The sequence below is a fragment of the Cuculus canorus genome, chromosome 21 (assembly GCF_017976375.1).
Source record: "Cuculus canorus isolate bCucCan1 chromosome 21, bCucCan1.pri, whole genome shotgun sequence".
NCBI classification, from domain to species: Eukaryota; Metazoa; Chordata; class Aves; order Cuculiformes; family Cuculidae; genus Cuculus; species Cuculus canorus.
The window spans coordinates 3,268,912-3,286,281 of record NC_071421.1 but is presented as its reverse complement, the minus strand read 5'-3'; the positions used below and the strand labels follow the sequence as shown (position 1 = coordinate 3,286,281).

Below are 17,370 nucleotides of genomic sequence, written 5' to 3'. Positions count from 1 at the left end.
GCGTGTTGTGCGTTTCACGCGCATTTGTGTCTCCTGGGTGGAAGAACAGACTTTCAAGGCCAATCTCCCACTTCCTGTAAGGTGCACCTCTCTTTGGAGCGGTCTCTGTTTGAGATGCTCACTGAATAACGAGTAGGCAGGCGCTCTCAGGAGACACGCGATGGTCTAAGAGGAGACTTCCATCGCTTTGGAAGCATGCACTTACCCAAACATGGCTCGTCTACCAAAGTCTGTGAATCCCTGTCCAGAAAGTTCTTCCCTGCTTTGTTTTCTAGCTCAGATTTCTCCTGGATACAAGGTCAGCAGCAGCCTAGTAAAAAGAAAGCAGGCGAACTGCCTGCTCGCTGGCTGCAAGGTGCACGCGTCTCCAGCTAAACATCATCCCGTTGTTGCTTATTGTGCAGAGAAGTTCTAAATTATAAGGACAGAGGAGGGGAGAGAAGGCTGTTTTAAGGCTGAGTAATGATAGTAAGCTTGCAAAAGGAAGATAGTCCACGGGTTCGGTCATAAGATCTGTTTTGCTGCCGTAGCCTAGGCAAAACCTCCTGTTTTTCTGACTGTTTGGAATCCTTTGGGCAGGAAGGCGCCTTGCGCAAGGCCACACAGAAGGAACACCAGTCAGGAATCGCAATTCCCAGTCCCGCCTGCACTTAGGATGAAAACACAGTTCCCGTCAGCGTATCCCTGTGTGCTCTGGCTCGGCTGGTTATAGCATCAGCTACTCACAGGGTGGACGATCGCAGGAATCCTGACTTCCACGCAGCCACCTCCCGGCCAAAGAACCGAGCTGGGAGCTGGGATACCTGATAGAAATGCAGGGTACCCCATGAAGCAGTTTTTCTTAGATATTCCCCAAAGAACTGATGGTACCTGCTGGGCCTTTGCCCTGTGTAATCAGTGTCTTTTGCACAGTGTGGAGCCAGAAACTTAGTTTTCCGTATCATTTTGTTACAGGGAAACCTGAATAAGCCTGAGTGCATCTCTCTCTGAGCACTAATTAAGCTAAACTAGCAGTAATTAAGCTGAACTAGCTGTGGCGTTGCACCTGCAGTGACTGTCTTTGAACAAAATTACAAGAATTGCAGCAATTTTGCAATGTGAGATGCTTGCCTGCTGACACGGACGCCACTTGAGAGGGTGGATTCTTGCTGGGAAGCACACCAGTTGCAAGTCTCCCTCCCCTGTAATACCACAGAGGACCTAGCCTAGACCCCTGCATCCTGGCTTCATCTCCTGGGAGAGTTGCTGAGAGCTCTTATTGTGGAAAAAGAAGTGATTTAAAGCTGGTACCTGGCACTGTTGAGCCAATCTTACCTATAAAGAAAAGGGGCTCCATCTCACAGGCGTCTGCCACAGGTCCCTTTCTGGCACAGCGAAGGGCGGCTGCTCTCATTCCTTCTTATGTCCAGTCTAACTCTGCCCCTCTCCAGTTTATACCCATTCCCCCTCGTCCTATCCCCACAAGCCTTTATGAACAGCCCCTCTCCAGCTTTCCTGTAGCCCCTTCAGGTACTGGAAGGTCACTCTTAGGTCTCCTCTGAGCCTTCTCTTCTCCAGGATGAACAACCTCAACTCTCTCAGCCTGTCCTAGTATGAAAGGTGCTCCAACCCTCTGATCATCTTTGTAGCCTTCTCTGGACCCATTCCAACAGCTCCATCTCCTTCTTACATTGAAGATTCCAGAACTGGACACAGTATTCCAGATGAGGTCTCCCAAGAGAGGAACAGAGGGGCAGAATCCCCTCCCTCCCTGCTGGCCACGCTGCTTTGGATGCAGCCCAGGACACGGTTGGTTTGTGGGCTGCAAGCGCACATTGCCAGCTCATGTCGAGCTTCTCATCGTTCAGCACACCAAGTCCTTCTCTGCAGTAACAGCTTATATTTAGCACGCTTCAACAGTCTGCAATGAGCATCTCATGGAATCATTGAGGTTGGAAAAGCCCTCTAAGCTCATCCAGTCCAACTGTCAGCCCATCCCCACCGTCCCTGCTAAATTATGTCCTGAAGAGCTGCGTCTGCATGCTTTAGCACAGGTTGAATGTGCCCCAATTTTAGATTCTCATTAGCAATGCTCTGTATAAAAGCGTGTATTTTGCCCTGGTCCTGTGCAAGAGACTCATCCAGCTGCTGTTGTTTCAGTGATGAACGTTCTGTCCCTTTGCCTCGCAGCTGTGAACACGTGCGCCCTCAACAACGGCGGCTGTGAGCATGACTGCGTGCAGGTGACGCCGACCCAGCACCAGTGCCAGTGCCGGCACAATTACCAGCTGCGGGAAGACGGCAAACGCTGCGTCTGTGAGTCCCCTCGAGCATGCACGGGACGCTGGGGAGGCAGAACTTTGCTTTAGGCTCTTATTCAGGGGCAGCTGGGGAGGATCGAGGGCATGGACTCAATGCTCGGATGTCACGCAGATCAGAGCGAGGTGTTTCTCTGCGTGTTCTGTTGTTGTGGACATAATCTGCAGCTCATTCTGACGTGCAAGGAAGAGCTGAAGGGGTGTAGCCAACAAAAATGAAACTGTATGAACGCACACGCTTCTGAGAAGGTGAGGGAAAAGCAGTGTGTCGCAGCAGGACAGGATCTTCTCTCTCTGCTCGCAGACAGCTTTCTGGTTGACCTGCTCCCAGCTGCGGGAGGGAAAGAAGCTGAAGGGGATCTAGAGCAGAAGTTTAATCTCCTCATTCATAGCAGCTGGCATTCACTAAGGAACGGGAAAGCATTTAGCTGTGAAGTTGCTAAGGGAAAAGGAACAGCCCAGGTATTGTCAGTGCTGCAGTCGGAGGGGTTTATAGCATCTGCCCAGGTCCTGGAGCAGTCGGAGGCTGGCAGACCTCTTGGTGGGAGAACTTGAAGCAAATTGGCGTGGTTCTTGCTTTGTAACCTCTGTAGAGGGACATGCCCATGCCAAGTTTCTGCTGGAAAGGTTTTACTCAGATTAGTGCCTTACTTGTGTGGGATATCACACTGTGTAAATCCTCCTGCCTGGAAGGAGCAGTAAACAGAAGCAGAGATTTTTCTGTCTGGTGCGGAATGGGCTTTCACAGGTTGCCGACTGTTCCGCCAGGCGTGACTGCTTGCTGCTCTGTTTTGCCATAAGCTTAATGCCAGTAACAGCTGAGATTAGCACAAAATAAGCCACCTCTTTGTCTTTGCCCTGCAGTGAGGAACCCCTGCGCCGACAGGAACGGGGGCTGCATGCACCGGTGCCACAACCACCGCGGAACAGCGCGCTGCGAGTGCCACCCTGGCTACCGGCTGGCGCCTGACAGTAAGGGCTGCGAAGGTAAGCAAAAGCTTCTACGGAAAAGAACAGGTTGGAGTAAGGCTCAATCTTAGGAACTATCAGAGTCTGTGAATTTAACAGTGATGCACAAGCCTTCCAGAGGGGTGGCACGAAAGCGCCCAGTTGACATCTGTCCAAGAACTTTGCTTGAGTTGTCTGGAATAGTTTCATGTGATCGTTTCTCTGGAGGCTTTACAGCAATTCTGAGCTCTTCTTTCTATTTATCTGTTGGTCTGGACCCCAGGGAAGGATTGAGGGTGCAAGAGACTGGTGAAAAACTTGAAGATAGTAACATATTTGAAAGAACGTTTTATGGCTCAGCTTGCTTTGCTCATGGATTGCCCGTCTCTTGCAGACGTGAATGAATGTCTGACTGGAGCAGCCATGTGTGCACACCAGTGCCTCAACACTCACGGCTCCTTCAAGTGTACCTGTAATCCGGGCTACGAGCTAGGGGCCGACGGCAGGCAATGCTATCGTGAGTACTGCACGCAGCCCTCGCTGTCAGGTGGGGACGGGTTTGCTTCTGCAGGCAAGCGGTTGTGACTGTCCTCTGGGAGCTGTTGGAGCCAAGTTCTAGCAATCTGGTTTGAAGAATTTCACAAGCAGGTTTGGGGCTGTTTACTCTCCCACTAAGATAAAAACTTTGTCTGATCTTTAAAATTACCATGAAGCTACTTTTGCTGGTTTAGGCAATTTATTTGGAGCTGTTTGGCTTCAAATAGGCCAAGTTCTGCTCTTGGGGACTTGTTGGATGAGTTCAGTCAGCTGCAGATGTGTAACTGCAGAAGGAATTGAGCTAGTGAAGTGATCACATCTGCTCCCAGCAAGAGAAGAAATAAACACTATTATGCAAGAATGATCCAGATTGCCCATATGTCTTTGTTCAGCTAATACACATCAGTGGGGAGAGTCCAAAGAGAAGCTATCAGCATTTAGCAACCTCCTTAGGGATGAAGGCCACTGTGGCAGCCCCAGTGCTGGCAGCCAGTGTTACTGGGAGCTGTGATGCTCCACCTGTGCAGCTGCTGCAGCTCCCACCAGGAGCCTGCCAAGGTTATGAGGGTAAGGCTTTGCAGACCATAAACGAGTCTTGAAAGGCGTCAGACAGAGCAGTGTGAGGAACTAGACTGATGATGTGCTATTTAAGAGCCTAAGCACGTGTGCACCTTCGTTCCTAGGAACACGCAACGCTGCATAGTCTGTGAGAAAATATCCCCCAGCTCAGTTTCGTGTGCGACTGCGCAGTTCCCGTCGGCTGCCGGGGTGATGGTGCACGACAGCCAGCAAGGCTTAGTGAGGATTGCCTTAGGAAGCCAGGTCTATGCCTAATAAATCCGAGCTACCTCCTCCCTTAGCGCTGTGACTACGCAGCAGGGAAGGTTTCCCTTTGTGGCTTCAGCTAACCGGCCCACAGGTGACAAAAGGCTCAGATTTATTGCTGCTCAGGTCATAAATTCCAGGTAAAGAGATGCCAGCCTCGGAGGGTCACTCTTGACGGCAGTGGAAGCACAAGCCCCACTTGTGTTCTGACGTGGCTCCTCCTGTTCATCTGACTCATTGCCATAATCATGGACAAAACCTCTACTTTGATGTCAGCTATAGAGTTCAGTAGCCTTCTTGTACGAACAATGTTTCCTCCTGCCTCTTCCAGCCAGTTTTTTTATGCAAAACCCTGGCTGATCTTGCATTAATAAGAAAAGGAAAGTCAGAGGAACTTTATTCATGTTGTGAAATCTGGATGAGTCTTCCACCATGGCACAGCTTTAGTTTTTGACACGCACAGATCCATTGGGGAGCATCAAGCTCCCCTGATTTCATCCTCTTCAGGTCTGAATGCACTCAAAAAATGTTCTTGTAGGCAGAAATTCTTTTGCTGAGGTTCAGAACTGAGTCAAAGCTGCATGGTACAAGTTCCTTTTAGTTTAAGAAAGCTTAATTAATTAGCCTGAAGTTTACATAAACTTTGCCAAGCTAAGAAGATATATGGCTGCTATTGATGTTTGCGCCTACCAATTTTGACATGTCAGTAACTAACGTTTCTAGCTGTAGGCAGCTGGATGTTTCCGTAGTTAGCTGTGTTCTGCTGCTCCCATTTCTAGCTGGCATCGGAACAGCTCTGTACTTAGGAAGACCGAGCCAACTTTTGGTTGGCAGCACATCCTGCCGCTTGTCAGGAATGGGAGCAGTTTTGTCTGCAGTTTGGTTCATCTCAGAGATTGTCCAGAGGCTGTCCCTAAGCGGCTCCATGGGGCGTTGCCTGGGATCCATCGGGTTATTTTTATACATCACTTCCCAGCCCAGCGGTGGCCTCTGTGCAAAACTATTTTCATCCTTTCACCACCGCAGATCGCTTCTCAGCAAGGTTGTGCGTGCGAACGTGCAGGGAGCTGGGCTGGATGCCGCTGCATGGGTGCCCGCTCCAGCGCAGTGCCGAGGAAGGGCAGGGGCCAGCCAGTCTGTACGGATGAGACTGGATATATTAGGAAAGCTTTCTTTACCGAAAGAGCGGTGAAGCATTGGAAGAGGCTGCCCAGGGCAGTGGTGGAGTCCCCATCCCTGGAGAGGTTTGAAAAACTCATAGGCATGGCACTTTGGGACATGGTTCACCAGGCACGGTGGGCTTGGGCTGGTGGTTGGATGAGCTTAGAGGTCTTTCCCAACCTTAATGATTCTATGTGCGGCACACACTGCGGGATCCTAACCACTGTGCCTTTTCCAGGGATAGAAATGGAGATTGTGAACAGCTGTGAGGCCAACAACGGTGGCTGCTCCCACACCTGCCACCACACCAGCTCCGGCCCAGTCTGTACCTGTAACTTCGGCTATCGGCTTGAGCAGGACCAGAAGACATGCACTGGTAAGGCAAGGGAAAACGTACACGCCTTGGTTTTACAAGGACCTCTCAAGTGATGATGAGGAGCTCTGTGTGTCAGCTCCTTTGGGCATATGCATTACAAACAGGTTCACAAAGCTGGAAATAGAGATGCGAAGTAAAGGGAGGTGAGACATTGCTCCCCGTTAGGAGTAAAGGGAGGTGAGACGTTGCTTCCCGTTAGGAGTAAAGGGAGGTGAGACATTGCTCCCCGTTAGGAGTAAAGGGAGGTGAGACGTTGCTCCCCGTTAGGAGTAAAGGGAGGTGAGACGTTGCTCCCCGTTAGGAGTAAAGGGAAGTGAGACGTTGCTCCGTGTTAGGGCCTCAGATCTACTCGAACAGCAAACGTTGACTTCAGAGCTAGTTCATTTTGTCCTGCTGAAACTCATCTAAGGCAGCATTGGCAGATACAGAGGCTTGCGTCTCAGGTGCCCCTGAGCCTTCATCTGGAAGGGATGATACTCAAAATGTATGGTCTTGCTTGTTATCTCTCAGGAAGCTGCAGTGTAATTAGAGTCAACGAGTGATGGGGATGAGTCAGTAGCTGCAAGCAAAGCATAGCTCAGCCCCATCCGGTTCTGTAAACTACGTGTTGATGGAGAGGTAAGGGTGAAATGCGCCTTGAGCTCTGTACAAGCTCTAATGTTGAGGCACGCACTTTCAGCTGCGCTCCTCTGAGCCCCTTGCAGCGCATAACCCCGTCAGAAACCCGCTGGAGTGCTCCCAGCGTGCCAGGCTGTGGTTTACTGCCACTCTCACAGTGGGGCGGTGGCTCAGGCTCACAGCAAGGCTGGGTGGGTGTTTCCATCCTTCAGGCTGTCCAAAGCTGCAAGAAATCTTGGTGCCCTTCCTGCAGGTTGGGTAGGAAAGTCTGTCCCTCACAGAGCAGTGAGCTGCTTGTTCCTAAAGGCTTCTCTTTCTATAAAACCGGCTAATAGGAGGTTGCTAGCAAAGACTGATGGTGTTTAGTGGTGCAAGACAGTACTTAAGATATTTCCATGCAGTGTAGAGTTCACGTTATCTCTGTTTCTTTGTTCAGTGCCATCTCCTTCCTGCAATTTTCAATGAGCTTATCTGCCTTGCCAGGACATCTGTTCAGACTAGAGATGCTCCTTAACAGGCTGCCACAGGCACCACAGTTGTTGTGCAAAGAGAGGCAATTCCTCTGCCAGCAGAGAGGAACCCCAACCCCTCAGGATGTTTGCTTTCCTCTGTAGCTCTGAGGAAGCAGGAGGAGCTGTCTCCATACAACATCACAACACAGGAGGGAAAAAGCCAGGGCCCGAACTGAATGGCTCTAAAGACCCTTTTTCCTTTGCACGCTCTGAAGCCCAGTGCGCTTTCTGCAGCCCAGCGACGCTATTTGTTTTCTTACCGGGGTGCCTGCGTGGTCCAGGCTCCTCTGGTGGTAGAGGGATGCTTTACAAACCTTCCTGCTGCACAGCCACTTACTAACGGACAAGTGGAGTCACATAAACGCTACGGGCTTGAAATCAAAGCCCCAGGAGCTCTGGGTTATCTAGGTCCATCCTTCAGAGACTTCTCTTGGAGACAGTTTGAAGGTCCATCCTTCAGAGACTTCTCTTGGAGACAGTTTGAAGGAACCCTGAAGTTCTCAGTTGTCTTTGGATTTGTAACAGGGTAAATCAGGAAGGAGAAGTCAGTGCTGCAGTTGGAATCGGTCCTTCTTTGGGAGCGCACTGAACCTTTAAGGACAAACTGAAAATCATGGTCTCTAGGATTCAGGATTCCTGCCTTGGCCGGAGGGCACATTGCAGAGGATGACCTGTTAACATAAAGCTCACTTATTTCAACAGCAAAGCAAGAACACTAGCTCAGCACTTGGCTTCAGACCGGATCACCAAGAGCTTACCAGAACTAGTCACGGAACAATTTTAACGAGCACTGTCACCACTGCAGAGCCAGATGTGTGCTAACATCCAGTGCCCTTTGTTTTCTATTTAGATATCAACGAATGTGACAATGGTTCTCACTGTTGTCAGCAAGACTGTTACAATTATCCCGGAGGCTATGAGTGCGCTTGCTATGCTGGATTCAGGCTGAGCACGGACGGCTGTGGCTGTGATGGTAAGCAGAAACATCGCACCGGACTGCCACAAGTAAATCAGTCCTCAGCCTCGCAGCGTGGCGAGGGACACACACGGAATGCGTTCCCCTGATTCCGGTTTGCTGTGTTTTGTCAACCTCCTCAGTTTGATTACTGCTGAGGCAACTCAGCTATTCTAATCCAGCACAACTGAAGAGTAGCGAAGGGGCTTTTGAACCCACTGAATTCAGATCAGGGTCTCAAAGGGAGTCGGTCCAGTTCCGACTCTCATTAATTCACAGAAATCATGTGATGTTCATCCCCAGAGGCCAACATTGCCCATCATCTTTGCCCAAGGGATAGAGGCAAATAGGAGTAGCAAAGACAGTGACTAACGCAAGATTTTATTAAAGATAAGAATCTGTACTATCAGGTTGCAAACAGCCAGCAATTTCTTCCAGTTTCTCCCAGCTCATACCAGTTTTCCTGTCTGGTCTGCTGAGTCACCTTCTTGGCATAAAGAATGTGGGGCTTTTTTTTCCTCTTGATGAGTTATTCTCACTACCAAAGCTCACCAATAACATTTCACAGGCGAAACCCCAGGTTTACCCACCTATTTCTACAAACCCAGTGGCAGATGTGAGCTGAAACCCAGCTCATGGTATCCTGAAGCCCAGAGCTCCCTGAATCGCTTGGGTAGTCTCAATTTTTAGATGGCCTCACATCTCTAGCACAGAGGATGCCATCAGCCTACGTGTTGACCTGTGGACACAAATGCGTCTGTGTCCCCATCCTGCACATTGGTCCTGCTCCCATTACGCTGGGGTATCCCATGTTTTTCAGATGTGGACGAGTGCTCTTCAAGTAACGGTGGATGTGAACACATGTGCCAGAATCAGCTGGGGTCATTCCAATGTGGCTGTGACATCGGGTACAAGCTGCACGATGACCGCAGGAGCTGCATCGGTGAGTGAAACGTCTGTTCAGTGCGGGCGAGCAGCAGGCGAGCTGCCCCTCTGCCCGCTCCCCCTGCACAGCATCCCCTGCGCAGAACGGGGGGCATCATCGCTGCCGGGGCTAGCAGGGGCCGCAGCTCGGTAGCCCTGCACAGCACCTTTTCCGGCTCTTTCACGGCATTTATTAGGATCAGCAGCATGCCGGAGTCCCTCTGGCCCTGCTTTTAGGGGATCTGCAGCCCCATCCTGACTCCCAAGTTCAGCTCCATTAATTGCCTGATTTTTCCACCCCTGCCTGCCCCGCAGGCATTGTGATAAATACTGTTTGTAGTGATAAATACTCTTCCTCAACGGAGAACCAAGCTGAAATGCATTGTTTCGTTTTATTAGATGGGTAGTCTTGTTTAATTTTTCCAGGAAAGGGTTAACTGACAAGAAAACCAAAAGAAGCTACGTGGTTCTAATCAGGAAAAGAGCAGGGTGGAGGGGATGAGTGTGAGCTCAGGTACCTGGGAAGCCAGAGCTGTCTGTCAGGGTTAAGATTGCAGCTTCTCCCTTAGGTTTGGATGTTGCTCAGTCATTCCAGCCAAAATAAATAAGCAAACACATTGCAAACAATTTAGAGGTGTTAATAGAGAGGAGTGGTGCAAACTCCATCAAATCCTGTGCACCAGCCCTGTACAGGTATTTCTTGTTTCCCTTTCTTATTACAGTAGGTTCCGTCCTACTATTGACCTCTTAGAGCTCATGTCTCTTTTCTCGCTTTGACTTTCTCATCTCTGTGACTCTTCCCTAGCTATTGAGGACGCTGTGGAAGCTCTGGATGCTGGGCACCCAGTTATCCGCCCGATCCCTCACGTTGCAGTCCTGCGAGATGAATTTACCCAGCTCTTTAATGATGATTATGAAGAAGAGGAAGAAGAGATGGAAGCAAGAGGAGAGCACACCCTCTCAGAAAAATTTGGTGAGCATTTTGCAGCACTGGTAAATGGTTTACTTTGCTTGGAAGCCTTTGAGATTAATCACACATGCTGGATTTACTTGTCTTCCGTGAGCATATCCACAAGATACGGAGAGGCCCTGGCCCAGCTTGCCCAGAGCAGTGGTGGCTGCCTCATCCCTGGAGTTGTTCAAGGCCAGGTTGGATGGGGCTTTGAGCCCCTGATCCAGTGGGAGATGTTGGAATTGGATGAGCTTTGAGATCCTTTCCAACCTGAACCATTCTATGATTCCATGACTTGTTGGATACCTGTGTTAAAACACGGATGCATTTGGCTTTGCTGCAGCCAGCATATGGGGGGGTTTCTCTGCCCAAGCTCTCCCCAAAACTGAGAGCCTTGGGAAAGACTTTTCACCCACGGTGCTTCTCTTTGCAGTCTGCCTGGAACGCACGTTTGGCCCTGACTGCAGCCTGACCTGTGAAGACTGCCAAAACGGAGCCCCGTGCAACGTGGAGGAGACCGGCTGCGACTGCCCCGCGGGCTGGACCGGCGTCCTCTGCAACCAGAGTGAGTGATGCTGGAGGGCAGCGGGCGAGAAAGCTCTTCTCACCCCTGCTTGGGAATGCATAGAGGCAGTGGCTGAGCTTCGTCTCTCTCTCTCTCGCCCCAGCTTGCCCAGCCGGCACCTTCGGGAGGAACTGCAGCCTGGTCTGCCTCTGCCAGAACGGTGGCACCTGCGACGCCGTCACGGGTTCCTGCCGCTGCCCGCCCGGGGTGACCGGCGAGCTCTGCCAGGACGGTAAGCCCGCGGCTCCCTGGCACCCGCTTTGTGTGCTGGTGAGGGTGATCCCCTTCCTCACTGGGAAGGCTTCTCCAAGCCCTTTGCAGTCCCCGTTTGCTGCTCAGCAATGACCGTGGGCTGTATTTCCGAAGGCGTTCAGTGGTGGACACAGGAAAGAATGGTGAAACCAGTAAATTTATAGAACCGTGATGGTGTTTTCCGTTGAAGGAAAAAACAAAGCTTTAGTTAAAACAGCAGTTACCCAAAATACTGCAAAAGGAGGTGTCGCTTGCTGTTGGTATTTGTTCTCCCAAAGAGTTAAAATCTGAGGGACACAATCTAAAAGCACAGGAAGAGTGAGACAATAAGAGATTCAGACCAAATGACTTCAGGCAAATGGTTGGGAGCATATGGGAGTTATTACCGAAGTAGGAGAGAGACCAAAGCAGAATGTAAATGAACGCAAGAGATACCCCAACCTTTTCTTTCTGTAGGAAGGAGGTGATTGAGAGGTACAGAGCAAAAACAGGAAGGTAAGATTAAAATAAACAATGAAGATGTGATTTGTTGTCCTAGCGTAGCATTTCCTTCGCTTGAGTTGTCTGCTCTTATCATATGGGAGAAGGCAGTGCTGCCTGGACCGATGCTGGCCGGAGCCTTCTGCTGACACAATCTGTCTGCCATGTGCTTCTAATATTAAGATCTTCAGCATAACAGAGGAAGAACAATAGTTTTATGGCCTTAATAGTGCAAATATCACTGTTACTTATCAATAGGAACAGCCTCGTGGATTACTTTCTCACATATGATAAAATTGACTTCCCGAAGCGCTGCAGGGTGCATTTCAGCACAGCCCGGGTTAGCGTTTCAAGCGGGGCGCAGAGCTGGTGGGGGCCCTCGAGGCCCCACGTAGGGCTGGAGCAACAGCAAGTGGAGGCAGGAGGGCTGAGTGCTGCGGCAATCTGATTTTGAGCTGTTGTAAGGAATCCGATCGCTCTTATCATTACCTTATTGCATAGAGACACAAGCACATTCCTGGTCAGAAAACAATCCAGCCTCCTCTCAACCCTCGCTGCGTTCTGGGTTCATTTCTGATGCTGTCCAGTTTTGGGGTTGGGATTTTTTTTCCTGTGGTCTGCAGGAAATAAAACGAGAGGCTGACATTGGCTCATCTTCCCAGAAAATCTCTCTCTGTTACTAGGGTGCCCTAAAGGATTTTTTGGGAAACAATGCAGGAAAAAGTGTAACTGTGCCAACCGCGGTCGTTGCCATCGGATTTACGGGGCCTGCCTGTGCGATCCTGGCTTATACGGACGGTACTGCCATTTAGGTACGTTTGTCCTCATCTTATTTACTATAGATGTATTATTCTGGAATTGCCATCCCTGGGAAGGGGCCGGCGCTGGGTAGCAAAAGTTCTGCCTCTTGCCTCGCGGGTCACTGAGCAGCTCTTTCCCTCTACATCCAGTTTGCCCCAAGTGGGCGTTTGGCCCCGGCTGCTCCGAAGAGTGCCGCTGCGTACAGCAGAACACGCGGGACTGCGACCGGAGGGACGGCTCCTGCCGCTGCAAACCCGGCTATCGTGGCAAGCGCTGTGAGACGAGTGAGTTGCCCAAGAGCCACCCCCCTTTCTCCTCCTGTGGCCTCTTTTCCCCTGTTTAATTTTCTAGAGGAAAAGTTCTGCTCGTTTTCCACCCTCCCCTAAGATTGTCTTGCTTCTTGTTGCTTAGACTAGGAACAAACCTTGCTCTCGGACTCAGCCACGCTAAGTTAGCACAGCCAGGTGGGAGGCAGTGTGGGCAGTGGGCTTCATCCAGCCTGCTGTGCCCAGCCCTTGGCTCAGGACCGCGGGTCGGTGCGAGACGGGGCTACCTGCTTTTCCATGGTCAGCCGGATAACGCCAAATGCTCTTTCTTTGTAATGATGGTTGTTAACAGGCTGTGACCCTGGCTACTACGGGGACGGCTGCCAGAAGAGATGTAGCTGCTCTCCAGAAGTGCCTTGTGACCATGTCACTGGGGAGTGCCGGACAGAGTGTCCCCCGGGCTTCCACGGGGAGAGGTGCCACCAAGGTAAGGCAGCTCCAAGCCTGCTGTGAACATACGCTTCCTCACAGGTACCGCTTTTCCTTCACAGCACAACGTGGAAGAACTTTCATAATTGCTTCTGTGCTCTCCCAGACCCACCGGGGCTGATCTAATGACTGAAGGTTGAAGAGGCTGTAGAGGACACGGGAGCTGCCTTTTGCAGCAGCAGAAACACCGCAGTCTCTTTAAAGTGGGGAAGCAGAATCCCTCGTGCATAATGGGTTGGGTCTGATTCAGAGAAGGAGAACAAGGTCTTACTTTATCCTGGCACTTGGGCATCTCGGCTTCTGTAGATGGAGGTGATAGATATCCAGTTATCTTTTCCCCCACTTTGATGTCTTTTCACTTTCAGGCAATCAGTGCCCCGCAGAACAGTATCGTATTTTCCCCTCCATTCTCTATTCCATATTGAAACTCTCTTTGATCTGCAAGTGGAAAAGAAAACTTTATGTTTCATTTACATTAGGATTTATACTTCTGCCTCTGTATGAACCTTCTACAGTGGTTTTCTGCTCGTCATGTGAAAGGCTGGTTGGCAGTAACCAAACTGCCCAGCTCTGTGTGCAGTGTAACGTGCGAGCTTTGAGGCCACAGCTTTTCAAGATGTTGGGAGATAATTGGGGTGTTGGAGAGCTTGACTTCCTTCAAACAAAGGTGTTTTGAGTGGCCCTAAAGGCAGTGAGTCATTGGCATGAGGTGATGATTGCACAACATGAACACTGTTCTTGGAAAATAATAACTTGTGCCAGCCTCAGAGCTGCTCAGCAGTAGAAAAGCCAACCCCCTCTTCTCACGAGGGTGTCTCCTTGGGAATCACACTTCAGCAGGTTAGATCCAACAGGAGATCCAAAATGTTGGACTCTTGAAGTCCCCACCTGCGGACACGCTGCAATTAGAGAGGTAAGGTGATCAGTACCTGAATTTTGATTCAAGCATTCCAGGAGCTTCTATATTAACTTACTCATCACCAACCACTCCACCCACATCCAACCCAGAGTTTACAGCTATTCAGCTAATTAAGCTCCCAGCACATGACTATCTTGCATAACCCCACAACTGGTAGAACATTGGGCAGAACAAAAGCTGCAGATCGCCACCGAAGGTTCCAGCGCCGGCAAGTGCTAACCGAGCTAAATTGTGTTGAGGGAAGAGGTGCAATCAAGTTGTACAGGGCTCGTGCCCCGTCGCAGGGGTCCTGGCAGCCCCGAGCCCCTGCCACGCGGCGGGACGCTGTCGAGCCCCTGGTCCCTCACCGGGCTGGGCGCTTTCGGTCAGGGTATTTTTAAAAAGAATAAGAAAGGAGCTTAAGCCTTGTAGGGGGGGGGGAATCACAGGAAATAACACAAATATTTGTATAGAAATAGTAGGCTCTTGGCTGTTGTTCCGATCTGGAAATTATTAAAGGGTGAAGACAAACATCTGCCATCAATTAGCAAAGAGGAGGAATAACAAAAACTCCACTGTGTCACTTTTAGTCTAGGCGCGGGTGTGCTTTTACTCTGTGATTGGTGAATGCTGGTGTGTTTGCATCTGCTGAAACCTCACCAAGCATTGGCTTCAGTGAACAGAAAGGGCTACGAGCACGGATCTCTTGGGAGACTTGAATAGAATTTGAGGATATTTGGGTGTGAAGGCCTCAGTCTGCACGGAATTAGCTGGCTGCTAAATTGTGTTCCAGGCTACAAAAAGCAAAACGAGCTTTCTGGTGTCAACAGTACCACCCTGGCATCCAGAGCGAGGAGAAGGGAAAGACCTTGCTCCTCCTGTGGATGGGGATGCTCCTTCTTTTTGCTTTGCGTCAATATACCTCTTTCTTAAAAGCCCAGATTCCATACGTTATTCATCATGTATAGAATCACATATTTACATGTAATTAGAATACGTGCCAAGTCATTCCCTGCACCTTCTGCACGTGCTTCAAGGGGTCTTTAGGAGTGCGTGGTGATCGGTACCCCAAAAATCACCTACTGAGTTCATTTATTGGTCACCTCCTCCCAATCTCCCAGCAGCTAATGGCAGTATCTCTAAACCACAGGCTTGGAACTTCGTCATCTAATTAAATGTCCAACTCCTCGTTCACAAGACACGATAATACATTGTACTATCATCTAACCACACAAAAGATAATCATTAACCGGGACCCATTTCCTCTAAGTCTCCTGGTTATCTGCTCCTAAGATGTTTTTTTAAGGTATTAAAGGTATTATGGGCTTTTGCCAGCACCTGCCAGGGGTGACGGGTGTGGGTAGCAGGGTGGTCCCATCCAGCTACAAGCGCCATCTCCCTCTGCAGCGTGGAAGCCTTTTGGGAAGGCTCCTTTGGTGCGTGGGCTCCGATCGGCAACGTTCTCTTGGGAAAGGCACTGGAGGTTTTACACTGCTTGTTTTCATTGCAGAGTGTCCGGAGGGGAAGTTTGGAGCAGGTTGCCGGCAGTCCTGCTCCTGTGGTGGAGCGCCCTGCGACCGGACCACGGGGCAGTGCTTTTGCCTGCCAGGCTGGACAGGACACGACTGCGGCCAAGGTGAGGAGGCGGCAGGAGCAAATGCACTGAGGTAGGGATTTAGGCGTATAGCTGTTATTTTTCTTTGGCTAAAATTAGTTTTTAAAACCCGTAGCGTGATTAGAATCATCTTCATGGGAAATTAGAAAAAAACCAGCTTTTGATGGTGAGTCTTAAACAACCGCCTCAGCTTGCTTGGCTCTGTTGTTGGAGCTGAGTGAAATACAAGAAAGAAAACAACACGCACAATAAAAAAGATGAAGATATTGCCCAGAGCAGTGGTGGCTGCCCCATCCCTGGAGGTGTTCAAGGCCAGGTTGGATGGGGCTTGGAGCCCCTCATCCAAGGGGTGGAACTGGATGGGCTTTGAGTTATCTTCCAACCCAAACCACTCCGTGAGTCTATGATTCTATGATATTTTCAGTTATTGCAGACCTTAAAGCAGGAAAGGATCTTCCTTTATTGATGTGTATTCTTAATTGGCTTCGCCATATTACTCTGTAACTGCTGGAAAACTAGAGAATCCTAAATCAAAAGCTTTTACATGACTCTATAGTATGACAGCAGCTGGAAGATGTTAGTCATATATAGACATCCTGCTCCTAATAGCTTGACCGAGCAATAAAACCCCACCTGCATGGCGCTTACCGTACATTTCGAACTGACTTTTTTCCAGGCTCTGGAGCAGCTTAGGAGTAGTTCAACAAGGATTCCTGTCTGAGTTGTATTAGTTCCTTTTGCTTCTCCTTTGTAGCTGAAAGCAGGTCTAGGAATGCTGACTAACTTGCTGTCCGGTACTGGGACCGCAGCTGCCAAGACCCTTTGCCAACAACCCCATTTCCTAGTAAGGAGCCCTCGTAGCTCCTTACCAGAAGATGTGAATCCAAAATTGACATGGAAGTACTGGAGTGAGATCAGGGTAGCACTTAGGAGGGCTCACACGCTGTTTATGAAACAAAGAAAGCAATGTTGTCCTTGCTAGTAGCCCCGTACTGCCAAACAAGAGTCTGTGTTTTGCGTGAAGCGTGGACAGGAATGAGAAAGGGGACCTGAAAACAGACATTTCCCTCTTACGCCTCGGCTGTGAGCGCAATGCCTGTGTGTGTTCTCTCTCTGCCCCTGCTCCAGCTTGCCCTGAAGGCCAATGGGGACTGGGCTGCCAGGAGATATGTCCCGAGTGTGCCAACAACGCCAGCTGTGACCCCACCACGGGAGCCTGCCTGTGCCCACCCGGCTACACCGGCCCTCGCTGCCAGGACGGTGAGTGCCGTCGGGCTCCTCGCGCCTGCCTCCAGCTGGAATAAGGTTCTTTAGGCTGTCCTGGAGTACCTACTCTGGTGAGCAGAGGGTCCGGCTCTCCACGAGCTCTCATCAGAGCTGGGCTTAGCCCCGTGCTTGCCTCCACTGCCGCAGGCTGGGTTCTTCCCTTGAAGTCCCTCTAGTCCTGTCCTTCACCGTGGAAACTTTTACATCAGCAGAAAGGGAGCTAAAACCCTAAAACCTTAAGCCCCTCATCCCATTCAGCCCAGAGCTGAGCACCCGCGCTGGGATGAGGAGCATCGGTGGTGGCTCTGCAGAAGCACTGCGGCTCTGTCAGGAGGGAAGCCCTCGCCGCGGCGCTACAGCAGCCGTTTTGCAGTTAGTCCATGTCTGCGTTGGCAGTGTGTCCACCTGGCTGGTTTGGCCCAGACTGCCAGCTGAGCTGCAGCTGCGGGAACGATGGACATTGCCATCCTGCGACGGGGACGTGCAGCTGCGCGCCGGGCTGGACGGGCCGTAACTGTCAGAGAGGTAGCGTACCCGCAGCTTGCTATGTCCATCGCTCCTAGAAGACGCTGCCCTCTGCAAAGCTGTGCTGGGATTTGCTTCGCTGTCATCCTTGTGTTTTCCTCTGCCAGA

At 50.5% G+C, this 17,370-nt stretch overlaps 1 protein-coding gene across 6 annotated transcripts in view; it reads left to right on the top strand.

Annotated features, from left to right (window-relative positions):
- The window catches only part of MEGF6 (multiple EGF like domains 6), a 92,530-nt gene that overhangs the window by 63,021 nt on the left and 12,139 nt on the right, over nt 1-17,370 (top strand). For 4 of the 6 annotated variants that reach the window (XM_054085571.1, XM_054085570.1, XM_054085575.1 and 1 more), the window contains 15 exons: nt 2,170-2,295; nt 3,162-3,284; nt 3,640-3,762; nt 6,007-6,144; nt 8,125-8,247; nt 9,050-9,172; nt 9,959-10,126; nt 10,539-10,670; nt 10,774-10,902; nt 12,086-12,214; nt 12,353-12,487; nt 12,822-12,956; nt 15,367-15,492; nt 16,600-16,731; nt 17,134-17,262. In XM_054085571.1, coding sequence (XP_053941546.1) covers nt 2,170-2,295; nt 3,162-3,284; nt 3,640-3,762; nt 6,007-6,144; nt 8,125-8,247; nt 9,050-9,172; nt 9,959-10,126; nt 10,539-10,670; nt 10,774-10,902; nt 12,086-12,214; nt 12,353-12,487; nt 12,822-12,956; nt 15,367-15,492; nt 16,600-16,731; nt 17,134-17,262 — 1,971 coding nt within the window. Of the gene's footprint in view, nt 1-2,169; nt 2,296-3,161; nt 3,285-3,639; nt 3,763-5,642; nt 5,852-6,006; nt 6,145-8,124; nt 8,248-9,049; nt 9,173-9,958; nt 10,127-10,538; nt 10,671-10,773; nt 10,903-12,085; nt 12,215-12,352; nt 12,488-12,821; nt 12,957-15,366; nt 15,493-16,599; nt 16,732-17,133; nt 17,263-17,370 lie in introns of those variants that run through there. The other 2 variants (XM_054085572.1, XM_054085574.1) reach the window with 2 other exon arrangements.